Source organism: Pseudophryne corroboree, chromosome 6 (genome assembly GCF_028390025.1).
Source record: "Pseudophryne corroboree isolate aPseCor3 chromosome 6, aPseCor3.hap2, whole genome shotgun sequence".
NCBI lineage: Eukaryota > Metazoa > Chordata > Amphibia > Anura > Myobatrachidae > Pseudophryne > Pseudophryne corroboree.
In genome coordinates, this window is record NC_086449.1 from 455320217 (window position 1) to 455337040 (window position 16824).

At 47.4% G+C, this 16824-nt stretch overlaps 1 protein-coding gene across 8 annotated transcripts in view; it reads right to left on the reverse strand.

Annotated features, from left to right (window-relative positions):
- The window catches only part of MLC1 (modulator of VRAC current 1), a 171114-nt gene that overhangs the window by 145000 nt on the left and 9290 nt on the right, over positions 1–16824 (reverse strand). For 6 of the 8 annotated variants that reach the window (XM_063927139.1, XM_063927136.1, XM_063927137.1 and 3 more), the window contains exon 2: positions 7619–7789. In XM_063927139.1, coding sequence (XP_063783209.1) covers positions 7619–7789 — 171 coding nt within the window. Of the gene's footprint in view, positions 1–7618; positions 7790–8526; positions 8624–16824 lie in introns of all 8 variants that reach the window. The other 2 variants (XM_063927133.1, XM_063927134.1) reach the window with 2 other exon arrangements.

Below are 16824 nucleotides of genomic sequence, written 5' to 3' on the forward strand. Positions count from 1 at the left end.
ACTTCCTGATAGTCTCCTGTTACTTGCACTGTGTGTCTGGTTCATGCTGAGTAAAGACCTGTACTACATTCATGCTGCAAGTGTCGTCCTAATTTTGATGTTACACATCTACATGGTGTCAGAACTGGGAAGCCATGGCACAAGGTCTGAGGAGAATAGATCCTTGAAATTTGATGAAAACGTGGCTGACAACTGGCTGAGGTATAAAAGGGAATGGCACGTACACTCTATAGCAGGCCTTTCAGACAAATCAAAAAAAGTCCAGGCATACACGCTGCTGAACCTCACAGGCACTGATGCTGTGGGCAAATCAGATGCTTTTGTATACGCTGACGGAGAAGACAGAGAGGATCCTCACATCCTAATTGCAAAGTTTGAAGAGATCTGCATGCCAGTAAAGAATGTAATTATGGACAGGCATGTTTTCAACAGCATAAACCAAAAGGGTGATGATACTATACAGTCCCACGTCTCCACGCTAAAGCTGCTGGCAAATAAGTGCAATTTTGTTATCCTCACAGAGGAGCTCACCTGTGACAGAATCGAATGCGGCATACGCAGCGACAAGGTATGTGCACAGCTGCTGCGGGAGAAGGGTCTCACATTAGAAACTGCCATAAGTATCTGTATGTTAAATGAGCAGTCTGAAAAGGGCACAAGGGAACTAAGAAAGGACGCTGAGTTGTGTGTCATGGTGGCCGTTCTGCGCCGATCCTCCACGTGTGCAAACTGCGCGGCACAGCACCCTACTGACAAACAAATCTGCCCCGCATATGATAAACGATGTAATGCATGTGGCAAATGCAATCATTTTGCAAGGTGCTGCCGCTCCAAGGATCAAACTGCCATAAAGCGACAGTCTGAGTAGTGCTATAGCCGCTCACAACGGCAGATTAACCAGGTTGAAACAGAGCCAGGGTGTGAATTGGTTTGCATGACAGTTTGTGCTAGTGTAGATGAGAAGGGCGAAATATTTGGATGAGAAGGGCGAAATATTTATCAAACTGAGAACAAAGCATGCGAACAAGGTGGCCATAGTCAAAATAGACTCAGGAGCAAAGTGCAATGTCATATCCTACAAACAACTACGTGAATTAGATCCAACTGCACAGATAAACCCACGAGACAAGATCAACTTGATAGCTTATGGTGGCCAGATCATCACAACACTGGGTACCACAAAGCTAAAGTTTACCCATACTGATTTGCTATTCCACATTGTGGATCAAAAGGTTAAACCATTGCTAGGCCTCCCTGACAGTATGAAGCTAGGCCTTCTCAAATTGGGGCCTGAGGTACACGCAATACAGATGACCTTCCTGGAGATAAAAGACTTTCAGGATTTATTTGATTGCAGTACACTTGGCAAGCTTCCCGTTGTGTATCATATGAGGCTGGATGACTCCATTGTACCTGTCTGTGCCCCTGGAGGGTTCCTATCGCAATGAAAGACAAAATCATTAAAGAGATCCACAGAATGACTCAATTGGGTGTCTTTGCCCCCATAGAGGAAGCAACACAGTGGGTGTCCGCTATGGTGGCCACATCAAAAAAGGAAGGGACTGTACGTCTTTGTATTGATCCAGTACACCTGAACAAATCACATTGAATGTAATTTATAGGGATCAATCTATAGGACTCAAGGGGTACATTTAACGTACATCAGGAACAGCCTCAGATAGAATCAACCACATAGTCTACGATTGAGCGCAGTACTGAAAACTATATTGAAATTTGATAAGTTGGTCATTTATAAGTACAGCAGCTTATCCGAACAAAAAGACACTCAGTGCGCAGGTAAAATATTTACACTTGAACAAAGCACTGCTGTGTCCATATCACCCTCTCCGCACCATCGAGCAAGTGATTGCTGACATGCCAGGTGCCACAGTTTTCAGTACCCAGAATGCAAAGTGCGGATTCTAGCAAATCCCTTTGGACAGAGCTTCGTCCCTGCTCACTGCTTTCATGACCCCAAAAAGGGCAGTATGTCTTCCCTCGCATGCCCTATGGAATCACTACGGGCAGTGAGGCCTTTCAGCGTTGAATGGAGCAACTGTTTGCAGGCTATCCCTGTGAAATCATCATCGATGACATCCTGATATGGGGCCGCACCAAGGAAGAACACGACCAGCGGCTGCACCAGGTACTTGAACGGGCCCGTGCTTTGAACCTCAAGCTCAACCCAGACAAATGTAAGTTTAGAATTACAGAAGTGGCGTACGTGGGCCACGTGCTCACTAGTCAAGGCGTCAAACCGGACCCAAATAAAATCACTGCCATCCAGCAAATGCAGCTTCCGGCTGACCAACAGGCACTGCAGCGCTTCCTGGGGATGACCAACTACCTGTCTAAATTTGTTCCGTAATACAGTGAAACCACAACACCTTTGTGGCGGCTACTCCACCAGGACTCAGAATAGTGCTGGCTGGACGCACACACACGGCTGCTGTTGATCGAATGAAGACCATGCTGACAAATCCACCGGTCCTGCAATACTTCAACGTGCATGATCCGGTAGTCCTCTCTGCCAATGCTTCACAGAGTGGTGTAGGGGCCGTGTGCCTCCAACACTGCAGACCGGTGGCTGTTGCTTCCATGGCTCTCACTGACACTTAAACCAGGTATGCAAAAATTGAGAAAGAACTGTTGGCACTGGTGTTCGCCTGCAACCTTTTCCATTACTTCAGCTATGGCCGTCCTGTCCTGGTGGAAACCGACCATCAGCCTCTCATCACCATACTGAAGAAGCCCATCCACTCTGCTTCTTCCCATATTCAGGGCATGATGCTCAAGCTGCAGCGGTACAACCTGGATGTCATATATAACCAAAGCAAAGAAATGTACATTGCTGATGCTCTGTCTCGAGCCTTCCTTTCGACTACTGACATGAACGCTGCTGAGGATGACTTGAGGTTATGGCTGTGGAGGTGCTCCCTACCAAGCGGCTGGAAGAGCTGCGTGCTGCTACACTTGCTGATGATCTTTGCCAGCGTCTCTCTGCTGTAATTCTCAACAGCTGCCCATCCTCTTCCAAGGAACTGCCGCGCTGCCTTCGCTCCTTCTACTGTATGAGAGATGAGCTCACCGTGTCTGATGGTGTCATCCTGTGGGGTCATCGCTTCGTGATTCCGGCTGCCTTTCAGAAGTTCTACACCCAGCAGATGCACCAGGGCCACGCCGGCCTGGAGGCTACCAAGCGTAGGGCCTGTGAAACCATGTTCTGGCCCTCCATGTACGGTGACATTGACTGCTTTCTCATTTTGTGCACCCTGCAATGCCTTGCGTCCACACCTGCCACGGGAGCCCATGATTGCTCCATGACATTCCTGATCTTCCGTGGTCCATTCTTGCGGCTGATCTATTCGAATGGAGGGGGAAGGAGTACCTGGTGCTAGTTGACTCCTATTCAGGATGGTTCGAGATAAACTACTTGCCCAGCACCACAAGTCAAATGATCATTGCAAAGTTGAGGAGACACTTTGCAGCACATGGCACCCCACTGCAGCTGATCACTGATAATGCCATGCAATTTAAGAGTAGAGAGTTCAAGTACTTTGCGAATACATGGGAATTCCAGCACATCACTAGTAGTCCACACTACCCACAGTCAAATGGATTGGCAGAGCGTGCAGTCCGCTCTGCAAAGCACCTAATGGAGAATTGTGCACAAGATGGATCGGACATATACTTGGCACTGTTAAACTTGAGAAACATGCCCCGAGATGGACTTCCATCCCCTGAACAGTGCCTCTTAGCACGGCGAACCCGCACAGGCATCCCAATAGCAAAGCAGCTCCTGCAACCCAGAGTAGAGCCACAGGTATGGGAGAATATCAGCAAGCACAGAATGGCTGCCAAAGCTTCTTATGACAGATCAGCATATCGCCTGCCCCCACTGTCTCCAGGCCAGCCTGTCCGCATGCAAACAAAGCAAGGATTTGACAGAATGGCAGAGGATCAGCATCCTGCAGGTCGTCCAAATAGCTACGTGGTACAGTCTGATAATGCCCTCTATGAACGCAACTACCGCCATCTGTTAAAGTGTACCTGAAGAAAGCTCTACACAGCCTGACTCATCAGTTTCTACCACAGCTGCAACCAATGTCATTGATGATTCACATTGCATGGACAGTCCTTCCTCAGAGACCACTTCTGAAGTAATAGAGCCCTCTGGTGTCACAGTGGACATGCCTATAGGTTCCCAGTGTACCACTACCAGATTGGGCCGTGTGTCCAAACCCAACTCAAAGTTCCAAGACTTTATTGTATAATGGCCCTCATTCCGAGTTGTTCGCTCGCAAGCTGCTTTTAGCAGCATTGCACACGCTAAGCCGCCACCTACTGGGAGTGAATCTTAGCTTAGCAAAATTGCGAACGAAAGATTCTCAAAATTGCGAATAGAAATTTCTAAGCAGTTTCTGAGTAGCTCGAGACTTACTCTGCCACTGCGATCAGTTCAGTCAGTTTCGTTCCTGGTTTGACGTCACAAACACACCCAGCGTTCGCCCAGACACTCCCCCGTTTCTCCAGCCACTCCCGCGTTTTTCCCAGAACTGGCAGCGTTTTTTCACACACTCCCATAAAACGGACAGTTTCCGCCCAGAAACACCCACTTCCTGTCAATCACACAACGATCACCAGAACGAAGAAAAAACCTTGTAATGCCGTGAGTAAAATACCAAACTTCTTAGCAAATTTACTTGGCGCAGTCGCAGTGCGAACATTGCGCATGCGCAAATAGCGGAAAATCGCTGCGATGCGAAGAAAATTACCGAGCGAACAACTCGGAATGAGGGCCAATGTCTTTTCTTTTGTTCACGCCTAACATTGTCACATTGTTGCATTTGTTTCATCTATGTTCTGCATCCTTCCAGTTTGAAAGAGGGGATGTAAATGCATGCTGCGCATCATGGGAGATGATGTCATGCCGAGGTGACTCACTTCCTGTTTGTCTCCTGTTACTTCCACTGTATTTCTGGCTCATGCTGAGTAAAGACCTGTATTACATTCATGCTACAAGTGTCGTCCTGATTTTGTTGTTACACATCTACAGTTATTTTCTTGTTTTAACTCGTAATTGCCATGGTTCCTCCTACAGACAGCAGCAGCATTACAGCAACACTGCTGGGTGCAGACAGACATACTGTATAGTCAGGTGCTGCTTGCTGCTGGACAGCTGGGATCCAGGGGCCTGGAGAAGATGCATCAGGGCCATGAGTAGCAGCTGCGGGGGTGCCCCTTGGGAGCAGTGGTGCAAGTAGAAAAAATGTCTTAATGGGTGTGGCCAAATGCACATGGGGCGTGGCCAGTGAAAATGTGGGCGTGATACACATATGGGGGAGGGGCAGATACATATATGACCCCAATAGTGCCAGATACACATTGCCCCACAGTGCCAGATATCCATTGCCCCACAGTGCCAGATACACAAATGCCCCCAGAGTGCCAGATATACATTGCCTCACAGTGCCAGATATACATTGCCTCACTGTGCCAGATATACATAGCCTCACAGTGCCAGATACACAAATGCCCCGAGTGCCAGATATACATTGCCTCACAGTGCCAGATATACATTGCCTCACAGTGCCAGATACACATTGCCAGATACACAAATGCCCCCAGCGTGCCAGATACACATTGCCATACAGTGCCAGATATACATTGCCCCACAGTGCCAGATACACATTGCCTCACTGTGCCAGATGCACAAATGCCCCCAGAGCGCCAGATACACAAATGCCCCCACTGTGTAAGATATACGTTGCCCCCCAGTGCCAGATACATAAAATGTCCCCCCAGTGCCAGATATGCCCCAGAGTGCCAGATACACATGTCCCCCCCAGTGCCAGATATGCCTTCAGTGCCAGATACACATGTCCCCCCAGTGCCAGATATGCCCCCAGTGCCAGATACACATGTCCCCCCAGTGCCAGATATGCTCCCAGTGCTAGGTATACATTCCCCCCCTCCCAGTGCCAGATATGACCCCAGTGCCAGGTATACATGCCCCCCCAGTGCCAGGTATGCCCCCAGTGCCAGGTATACATGCCCCCCCAGTGCCAGATATGCCCCAAGTGCCAGGTATTCATGAAGCCCCCCCACTGCTGCTCACCGCTGCTGCTGCTGTCCTGTCTCCTGTGTGTGTGAGGGGAGGAGAGCGCAGCCTGCGCCTCTCCTTCCCCTCAGTCTCCGGCGGGTGCGGGTGAGTTCAATTCAGCGCCGATCCGTGAGCCAATGAAAGCTCCGCGAGCTCTGATTGGCTCACGGGCGGTGCTGATTTGAACGAAGACATTGAGGGGCAGGAGAGGCGCAGGCTGCGCTCTCCTCCCCTCACATCAGCGAGCGGCGGCCCGTCGGTGTGGGTACGGCGTACCCACGGCAAAATTCTTAAGGGTACGCCGTACCCACCCGTACCCGCATACTTGCACCGCTGCTTGGGAGCCATAGTTACATCCGCCTCCTATGTGCCTTCACATGACTTGATGGTACATGTGTCAGCACGGAGGAAGTGCTGAGACACTATGTGGTACAGCCTGATAGCGGCAGCTGCACCCGATTAGACCTGCAGCAGCAGCCAGCGCAATGTAAAAGTAGGAGGCCACATAGGGAGACATCCTTCCCTTTTTTGGTTGATGATTTCAGTGGTGCCCTCAAGGGGCTGGCGCCTCTAGTCAGCTGCCTAAAGCTGCCTAATGGTAGAGCTGGCCCTGATTACTGTACTAATTTTCTCATAATTAATCACACATACAAAAGAAAAAGGTTACTTTACCTAATTTAGCTAGATATTTACATTTAGGGCCATATTAAATCGTTTAGAGCATTGGAAATCAGTAGATGGCACCTAACGGAGCTATTCAATGAATGCTCCGTTCAGGTGCGATCGGCTGCCGGTGTTGGCATTTCAGCTCAAACCCCCCTGGGGGTGGCGAGCTGAAATTAGTAAAAAATTACCCGTTTGAGCACTCAAACCGGACTTTTAGCGTCACACGACTAAACCCAACCTGTCTGGACGCGACATGCCTGATAAAAAGAAACAATGGGATATCGCCACATTCGATCTCCCGTCACTTTAGACGGGAGATCGGGAACTATAAACAATTGAATATCGCTCTTAGAGGGGAATTCAAATGTTTGAAAAGTCGGTTGGGTGTCTTTTTTTCCCCTGTCAATTAGACAGGAAAAAACAGACACCCAACTGACTTTTCAAACAATTGAATATCCCCCTTAGAGTGTGAACTATAGTAGGCATTCTTTAGAATGTAAGCTCTCATGTGCAGGGCCCTCTTCCCTCACATGCTTTTACGTTTCTTACTTAGCCTTTCTTCTTTTCAGTACTCCCTTTGATGGCACCAAAACCCTCAGTTTTCTGCCACCCTGATACTTATTTCAGTGTTGTCTGGTGATGCAGCTATGTTTATATACCCTGTACTGTCCTATATTGTATTGAACTGTAAGTCATTGTCTTCATGTTTTGCTTATTTGTTTACTCTGTAATTGGGCGCTGCTGATCCCATGTGACGCCATATAAATAAATAATAATAATAATAATAATAATAAATAATCATTCACATAGGATACAGGTTTTTAGCAGATAACAATTACCAACACCTACCCCAATCAGTAGAGAAAATACACAGGTTTTGTACTTGACACAAGGGTGTACACCATCAAGTGACTTCAGATCTGCATAGAACTTCTTACTTTCTGGCATGCCAAGTTCCAAAGTGGCCATTGTGCCACTGCTATATTCTTCACTGTACCCTTCTCCTCTCCTCATCCTGACCTAAAAACAAACACACAGGATCATAGGACTTGTTAACAGTTACCCAACTTTATTTCAGACAGTTCACTATACTGAGATCTCTACCAAAATGTAACAACTACCATAGGGATGCAGTTAGGTTGCCAGCAGTCGGGATCCCGGCGGTCAGGATACCGACGCCAGAATCCCGACCGCTGAAAATGCCGCCAGCCGGAATCCCGGCTAACAGGGGCTATTCCCACTAGTGGTTGTCCACGACACCCATAGAGTAGGAACAAAATCTGTGGCAAGCGCAGGGAGTTACTCTTTGCACTCGCCACGCTGCCGGCATACTGGTGGCCGGGATGCCGTTGTCAGTATACTGACACCCACATCCCGACTGCCGGTATATCATACTGAACCCCTACCATAAAACAACGTTATTTTACCTTCTTTTCGCTTGTACAAAATGTTTTCTGGACATACGGTGTGTACATATAGGGAATTCATGGTTAAGTGTAATACATAATAAACAAACCCAAATGCAAAACATTTTCTTTAAATCATAAATGAAATACACATTTTTATGCAGTGCTGCAGTAAGAATGTGTAAAAGTTTACAGAAAATACTGTACTTGCAGATTAAAAACAACAAACTGACATAAACGAATCAAAAGTGGGTGGTTTTATTCACAAGGTAACATTAATGTTCAGCTGAATATTAAGAATACGTCAATGTATGATGAAGTGCTAGCCATATGTCACACAATGATACATACCTCTGGTTGTATGGACGTCAGACAGAAGTAGTGCTGAGTACCCCGTAGGCAGTCAGAGTTTCATGCTGTATTGGAAATGTTTGCTGTGAGATTGCCTCTATTCACATGCAGGACAAAGGCAGGGGAAAAACTGACCTTAGCCAGAGAACACAAATGCCACTTGAATTTTAATGAGGAGGAAAAGTGTAGAAGATGGTTGTGTAAGGTTTAATAGTGTTCCAGCATACCAAGTTAGTAAATAAGGACATTTCATCTACATTTTCTGTACATAAGTCATTGTTCTGTGCCAGGGGAGCAATTATACATTTAGTAGACAGTAAAAACATGCTGTTATGTGCATAAGGGGTAAAACAAGAATATACTTGGTCCTGGAAAGTCACCTCTACACTTAGCAAATATCATGCTGCAGACCTTGTTAACTGGATAAGGTCATTCTTATTACTATGTCATGTGTTCAAGCAATCCATGCCTTTTTTATTTTCTAAAATCCCTTCCCTTCTCCCGCAATCTAAAGGGCTATACACACTAAACGACTTTTTTAAAAGATATGGACGATATGGCTACTTCGACGGCCGATGCGTGTACTCGTGCTCATTAAGAGCAGGTCGCGGGTCAGCCGTGCATGCAGCTCAATGTGAGCAATGGGGGTCATTCCGAGTTGTTCGCTCGCAAGCTGCTTTTAGCAGTTTTGCACACGCTAAGCCGCCGCCTACTGGGAGTGAATCTTAGCTTATCAAAATAGCGAACGAAAGATTCGCAATATTGCGAAAAGACTTCTCTGTGCAGTTTCTGAGTAGCTCGAGACTTACTCTGCCAGTGCGATCAGTTCAGTGCTTGTCGTTCCTGGTTTGACGTCACAAACACATCCAGCGTTCGCCCAGACACTCCTCCGTTTCTCCAGCCACTCCCGCGTTTTTCCCAGAAACGGTAGCGTTTTTTCACACACTCCCATAAAACGGCCAGTTTCCGCCCAGAAACACCCACTTCCTGTCAATCACATTACGATCACCAGAACGAAGAAAAAACCTCGTAATGCCGTGAGTAAAATTCCTAACTGCATAGCAAATTTACTTGGCGCAGTCGCACTGCGGACATTGCGCATGCGCATTAGCGACTAATCGCTCCATTGCGAGAAAAAAATAACGAGCGAACAACTCGGAATGACCCCCAATGTCACTTGTGACATCGCTCATTACGGCATGTGTGTACGGAGCCGCGATGAGCGATGTGCACAATGTGACATTGCTCCTCCTCCCCGGCAGCGACTCCTTCCCTGGCAGCGGCTCCATTCTAGCTGAGCCGCTGACGGTAACCACTGACGGGAGCCGTACAGCGATTTTAATTACCTACCGGTAAATCCTTTTCTCGTAGTCTGTAGGGGGTACTGGGAATCCAATTTAGTACCATGGGGGTATAGACGGGTCCACTTGGAGCCATGGGCACTACAGAAGTTTGATAACGTGTGCTGGCTCCTCCCTCTATGCCCCTCCTACCAGATTCAGTCTAGGAAACTGTGCCCGAGGAGACGGACATACTTTGAGAGAAGGAAATAGATAAGGAAAGTGGTGAGATTTCGAACCAGCACAACCAGAACAAGAGGAAAGCCATGCTAACCAAACTTGAAAACAGGGACAACAACAGCTGAACCAAACAACAGTACTTAAACAAGTTACCTTGCAGGAAGAACGAAGCACCAGGCGCCTTGGCCTCTGAGGACCATCAGTTTGGTCAATCTGTTCTGCAGGAACCTCAGCACTCTCCCACCCAGTTTGGGAGTTTGGTACTTCCCCCTGCTGCTAAATTGGATTCCCAGTATCCCCTACGGACTACAAGAAAAGGATTTACCGGTAGGCAATTAAAATCCTAGTTTCTCTTACGTCCTAGGGTTTGATTCCCACTCTATGGGTGTCGTGAACACCCATGAATGGGAATAGCCCGTGAGCCGGGATTCCGGCGTCGGTATCCTGATCACCGGGATCCTGACAGCTGGCAAATTAACTGCATCCCAGTTGGAGAATTATATGTTATCACTAGGAGCAGGGTAGGACTGCATTATTGATGAATCGATTCCCTATCACCTCTGTGGATTTTCTCATGTAGAATATAATAGTCACCACTAATCCTGACAAATGCAGGATCAAATGCACGCAGTGACATCATGGATGCGCCAAAATGTCGTGTTCGGGAGCTTGTATGAAAGGGGTCGCACCCGGGAATTTCCAGTGGACAAGTCCCAGGTGCGACCTGCTATCTGTGATGTGAAAGCTGTATAAGCAGTGCTAGAGTTGCTGACAGAGAGGAGACAAAGGAATGAAGCAGTGGGGAGACATGGATAGTGCAGGAGAGATGTATCGAGTGTTGGAGAGAGATAAAGTGGGGTAGTTGCCCAAAGCAACGAATCATCCTCTGCTATTTATCTAACACAGTCTTTGAAATGGCAGTTTGGTTGCTTTGGGCAACTACTACACTGTATCTCCCTCAAAGGCTTGATAATGCTGCCCTGCATTATTAAGGATCTGGTCTATAGATCTATACTAAAAAGGTCTACAGTCAATAGATCGACCAATAATGGGCGACACGCATTAGGTCTACAGGATCAAAAGGTTGACACATTTTTAGGGTTTTTTACAAGTTTTGTTGCATTTACTATCCATGTCACAAACTATTACCTTTAGCGAGCCACCAAGCTTGAAGCGTGGCGAGCGAACGCATTTCATCAAATTGACTTCATGTCACAAACTATCACCATTAGTAACCTTGTGGTGAACGAAGCAGAGCGAGCTACCGCGCCCGAAGCATGGAGAGCGATGCGAGCCTGGGATGGGACGCATTTTAACAAATTGAGGTAAAAAATGTTTACAAACACCCAAAAAAATTGTGTCGACCTTTTGACCCTGTCGACCTAATGACTATCTTTTTAATGTGTATCTTCTGTATCACAACCGCATTATTATTATCCTTTATTTATATGGCACCACAACGGTTCCTCAAGTACATAAACAAATGAGCAAAACAAGAAAACAGCTACTTACAGTACAAGAGAATGCAGGACAAGTACAGATGTTATCTCATACATCTAGCCTCAATACACCACTGTTACAACTGGAGAGTCTTCCTTTGATTTAAACTGAGAACTCCGAGGATCTTCTGGCAGTGACCCCTGAACACCAGAACTTACACCATTGACGGTAGTATGAGCTCAATCCCAGAGTGTCCTGAATCAATGCCGGTGAAAGAAAGAGTTTGAAAGCAAGAGAGCAGTTGGGAAGAGTGAAGCAAAGGGAAGGCAAACAATGGAGACAGGTCTGAAACTGAGGTACAAGGGAAAAAGGGAAATAAAAAGACTGAGGGGTGGGAGACACTGAGAGAATAATAAACTAAAGAACCCCAAACCGGGGAGCTGCCTCCGGAAAGGGAGGAGCATTAACTCCTGCTAACCACCAGTGCACAATTGTACAGCAGAATTTAACCTAGGGCATAAAATAAGAAATGCAGGAATTTTCTAAACAGACTTTGGTACTGAATTGAGGCTGGGCACAGGAACACTTTCTGGAAATGAGTGCTGACAGGCAGGAGGAGAAATCCACAGACTGAGACTAAACCCAGATGTCAAGAGCTCCCGCTGCAACTAGGAACTATAACCAGCAAGGAGTGAGGGACAGATACAGAATATAAAGGTAGAATGAACCAATGAGCCACAACACAGCTAGCCTCCCTCAAGGACCAATTCTAAGCAGCTGCGCTGCTCCATGTCCACCAGCAACCACGGGAGTGCTCCGGTCACCTAGTGACAACCGGACAGTGGGAGCTGCACGCCGCTGCTGTAATAGCCACATAATGGGAAAAGACTGGTGCGAGTGAGCTGACAGATCCTGAGCCACAGTGCTAGCAGTGGGAATTCTTTTTTTAATGAAATACATCTTAATCGCAATGCGATGTAACTGAGTCTTCTATAAGGAGCACAAGGAGTGAACATTTGGAGGGTGACTTGTGAAGGATGTCACAACTGAGGGCCTGAGCTGACGGGAGGCAGCCTCAGTTGTAGGGGCTGAGATGTACCGGAACCTGGGAGGTTGTATCAGACCCCTGGACATGTAAGTAACATGAATAATAACTGCCCGAAGGCGTGACCACGACAACTTGGATAAAAGTCAATGATGTTTATTATGACAACTCCGCAACACAGCAGCAGTAAAAGAAAACGTAAAAGTCAGCAAAGAATAAATACAGTTCCTGGGTACTACAGGATGGCAGGAGCCACAGGGCACTGGCAGTGTGAGATAGTTCTTATGATCTTCTAGATGGAAAGTCCTTACCAGGCCCGACTGTAGCAATGGAGATAACCCAGGATTGTGCCAGCTGGTGTTCCAGGAAAAGCTGGGTTGCTGAAGATAAAACAGCTGCTGTGGATACTGGCTGGAACCAGAGTTAGCACGGAGTGGATACTGGCTGGAACCAGTTAAATAATAAATGAACTTTGGGAGCGATGAAACATGAACTGAAATGTAGAACTTGAGAGCGGAGAAATAATAATACCGGTGGAGAGTGGTAAAGTGTAGGAAGGACACCGGCCCTTTAAGGGAAGCTGTACTCTGCTGGAAGCTGAGCTGGAAGCAGGTAATGTTGTAGCTGGAAACAGATGAATCCACAATGGATTGGAGAGTCAGGCTACACCGCAGGTGGAATGCTGGTGCGGGTCTCTATGGTGGAAGTCTTGAGACAGGAGCTGGAACCTGGAAGACAATCACAGGAGAGAGACAAACAGGAACTAGGTTTGACAACCAAAGCACTGACGCCTTCCTTGCTCAGGCACAGTGTATTTATACCTGCAGCAAGGAAGGGATTGGCTAGGCAATTATGCAGATTAACAATACTGACAACAGATTGGAGGAAATGATCAGCTGACAGAATCCAAGATGGCTGCGCCCATGCAGACACTTGGAGGGAAGTTTGGTTTGTAATCCATGTGGTAATGAAAACAGTAATGGCGGCGCCGGCCACTGGAGACAGGAGACGCCAGGCTGACAAGTGCACATCCAACCACGCGGACACAGCGGAGGCCGCGGCTGACGTAATCGCCACTCTGACACTCTGCATGCAGAAGCTCAGGGACGGCGGCGGAGGCCGCGGGAGACGCCATGCCAGATGTAATAAGGCGTTACTGTGACAGCGTCTCAGAGAGACAGGAGAGGATGCAGGAATGTGAACATTAGGATAACAGATGGGATCCGGTCCTGGAGCGCTGAGCCAGCCTTAGGAGGCATCTGATGGGTAAGAAATGGCGTCCAGATACCCGGATCGTGACAAAGGATACATGACGGAGGGGTAGAAGGACTCTTAAAAGGTGTTTAGAACTGGGGAGAATGACAGAATGTTAGTACCGCCTCATCACAAGCACTATTTATAGATAGAGCATCGCTAGATTTTCATGCTGTGTATTCTTATGCAGTAATTGACTGCAGCTGGCCTGCATAATATATGGAGTCCTTCAGACTCGTTATAAGTACTGCTAATGCCGGCAGCGGGACCTTTAAGTGCCACAGGCCCTGGAATAACGGTAGTTTCGCCTTTGCTTCTGGCAGCTATGACTGTCGATCACTCTTTATCTTAAATGACCCCCCTACCTTCTGGTTCTAGAGAGGTCTTTTGCTTTAGAGGTGCACTAGCCATAGAAAAATTACGTGGACATTCATTTCCCCAGGCTGCATCTGCATGTCGGACCCATCCACAGACATACAGAATATTCGGTGAGCTTGCTAGCAACTGTGCTTTTTATTTTTTTAACATCTTCGTACGGTAATCTTAACGTTGACAGCAACAGTGTCTTACATCAGCATATTTGTACCAAACCTATATCTGTCTTTTTGTACGTATATCAGACCCCACATATAACAGAATCCAGTGACCCCAACAGATCAACATCCACTTCCACTACAATCACATACATACAGATCTGTCCGCATACATCTAGCCTCAATACACCATGCAGCAGAAGATGCCTGGCAGGAGTGAGCCGACAAGTCCCGTGCAACTCTGCTAGCATCTGACGTGTTTTTTTTTTGCCAAAAACGCATCTAAGTCGCAACACAATGTGACTAGGACGCACCAGGTTTGTATGCTTTGTTTACCTAGGGAAGAGATGGCACCAGGATGTGCTATTGGAAGAAGGAAAGCCGACAGAGGCAGTGTGATCTCAGGGCAATGTTCTCCTGGGAAGCTTTAGGTCCTGGCATTTATGTGGATGTTACTTTGACACGTACCAACTACCTATATATTGTTGTAGACCAAGTACACCCCTTCATGGCAACGGTATTCCCTAATGGTAGAGGCCTCTTATAGCAGGATAAAGCGCCCTGCAATTGTTAAGAAACGGTTTAAGGAACATGACAGAGGTCACGGTGATGACTTGGTCTCACCTCCAAGATTTTTCCCCTTTTGAGCTTAGGAAAGAGGAGAATGGTCGCAGCAGCAAATTTGTTAGCAAATGAGCAGAACCATGGGGGTAATTCCAAGTTGATCGCAGCAGGATTTTTGTTAGCAGTTGGGCAAAACCATGTGCACTGCAGGGGAGGCAGATATAACATGTGCAGAGAGATAGATTTGGGTGTGGTGAGTTCACACTACAATGTAAATTGCAGTGTAAAAATAAAGCAGCCAGTATTTACTCTGCACAGAAACAAAATAACCCACCCAAATCTAACTCTCTCTGCAAATGTTATATCTGCCCCCCCCTGCAGTGCACATGGTTTTGCCCAACTGCTAAAAAATTTCCTGCTGCGATCAACTTGGAATTACCCCCCATGTGCACTGCAGGGGGGGCAGATATAACATGTGCAGAGGGTATCCAAACAAATGGTCGACACCAATTGGTCGACACACGGAATAGGTCGACATGTGCAAAAGGTCGGCACGAACAAGGTCGACATGGAAAAAGGTCGACATGAGTTTTTCCCTTTTTTTTCTTCATTTTTTAAACTTTTTCATACTTTATGATCCACGTGGACTACAATTGGGAACGGAAACCTGTGCTGAGCGCAGCGAGGCATCTTGCCCGAAGCATGGGGAGCGAAGCGAGCCATGCGAGGGGACACAGGGGGTCATTCCGAGTTGATCGCTCGCTAGCTGTTTTTAACAGCCATGCGAACGCATAGTGAGCTCAGAGCTTACTCAGCCGCTGCGATGACTTCTGCTTGTTTAGTCCCAGAATTGACGTCAGACACCCGCCCTGCAAACGCCTGGACATGCCTGCATTTCTCCAACCACTCCTGGAAAACGGTCAGTTGACACCGAGAAACGCCTCCTTGCTGTCAATCTCCTTGCGAACACCTGTGCAAACGGAATCGTCGTAGAATCCATTGCTGGGTGCCGATCTGCTTTGCACTCGTACGATGCACCTGCACAATGCAGTGCATTCGCAGTTCTGACCTGATCGCTGCGCTGTGAAAATCTGCAGCGTGCGATCAGGTCGGAATGACCCCCAAGGTGCACTAATTGGGGTTTCCGGTCACTTTACAGAGAAAATGACACCAAAAATAGGATTTTAGTACCTACCTGTAAATCCTTTTCTCTTAGTTCGTAGAGGATGCTGGGGACTCCAAAAGGACCATGGGGTATAGACGGATCCGCAGGAGCTTGGGCACACTATAAAGACTTAAACTGGGTGTGAATTGGCTCCTCCCTCTATGCCCCTCCTCCAGACCTCAGTTAGAAAACTGTGCCCAGGAGAGATGGACATTTCGAGGAAAGAATTTATTGTTATAAACACGGTGAGTGTCCTACCAGCTCACACCTCAAACACACCGTAGAACGTGGCATTCAGTAGAATACCAGCCAACGGCATGAAGAAAACACAGCCACATGCTGAGAGAATATGTAACACAAACCGTGTGTCCATATAAGCAAAAATGAGACCCCGCATGCCATGGCATGAAAAACGGTAGCAACCGCCTGACAGAGAAGACACACCACCAGGGTGTAACCAAAGACAATAACTGCAGACACCGTACGCACTGGGACGGGCGCCCAGCATCCTCTACGGACTAAGAGAAAAGGATTTACCGGTAGGTACTAAAATCCTATTTTCTCATCCGTCCTAGAGGATGCTGGGGACTCCAAAAGGACCATGGGGTTTATACCAAAGCTCCAAAACGGGTGAGAGAGTGCGGACGACTCTGCAGCACCGAATGAGCAAACAAAAGGTCCCCAAAACCCAGGGTATCAAACTTGTAGAGCATAGCAAAAGAGTTTGATCCCGACCAATAATCTGCTCGGCAAAGTTGAACCGCCGAGACTCCTCGT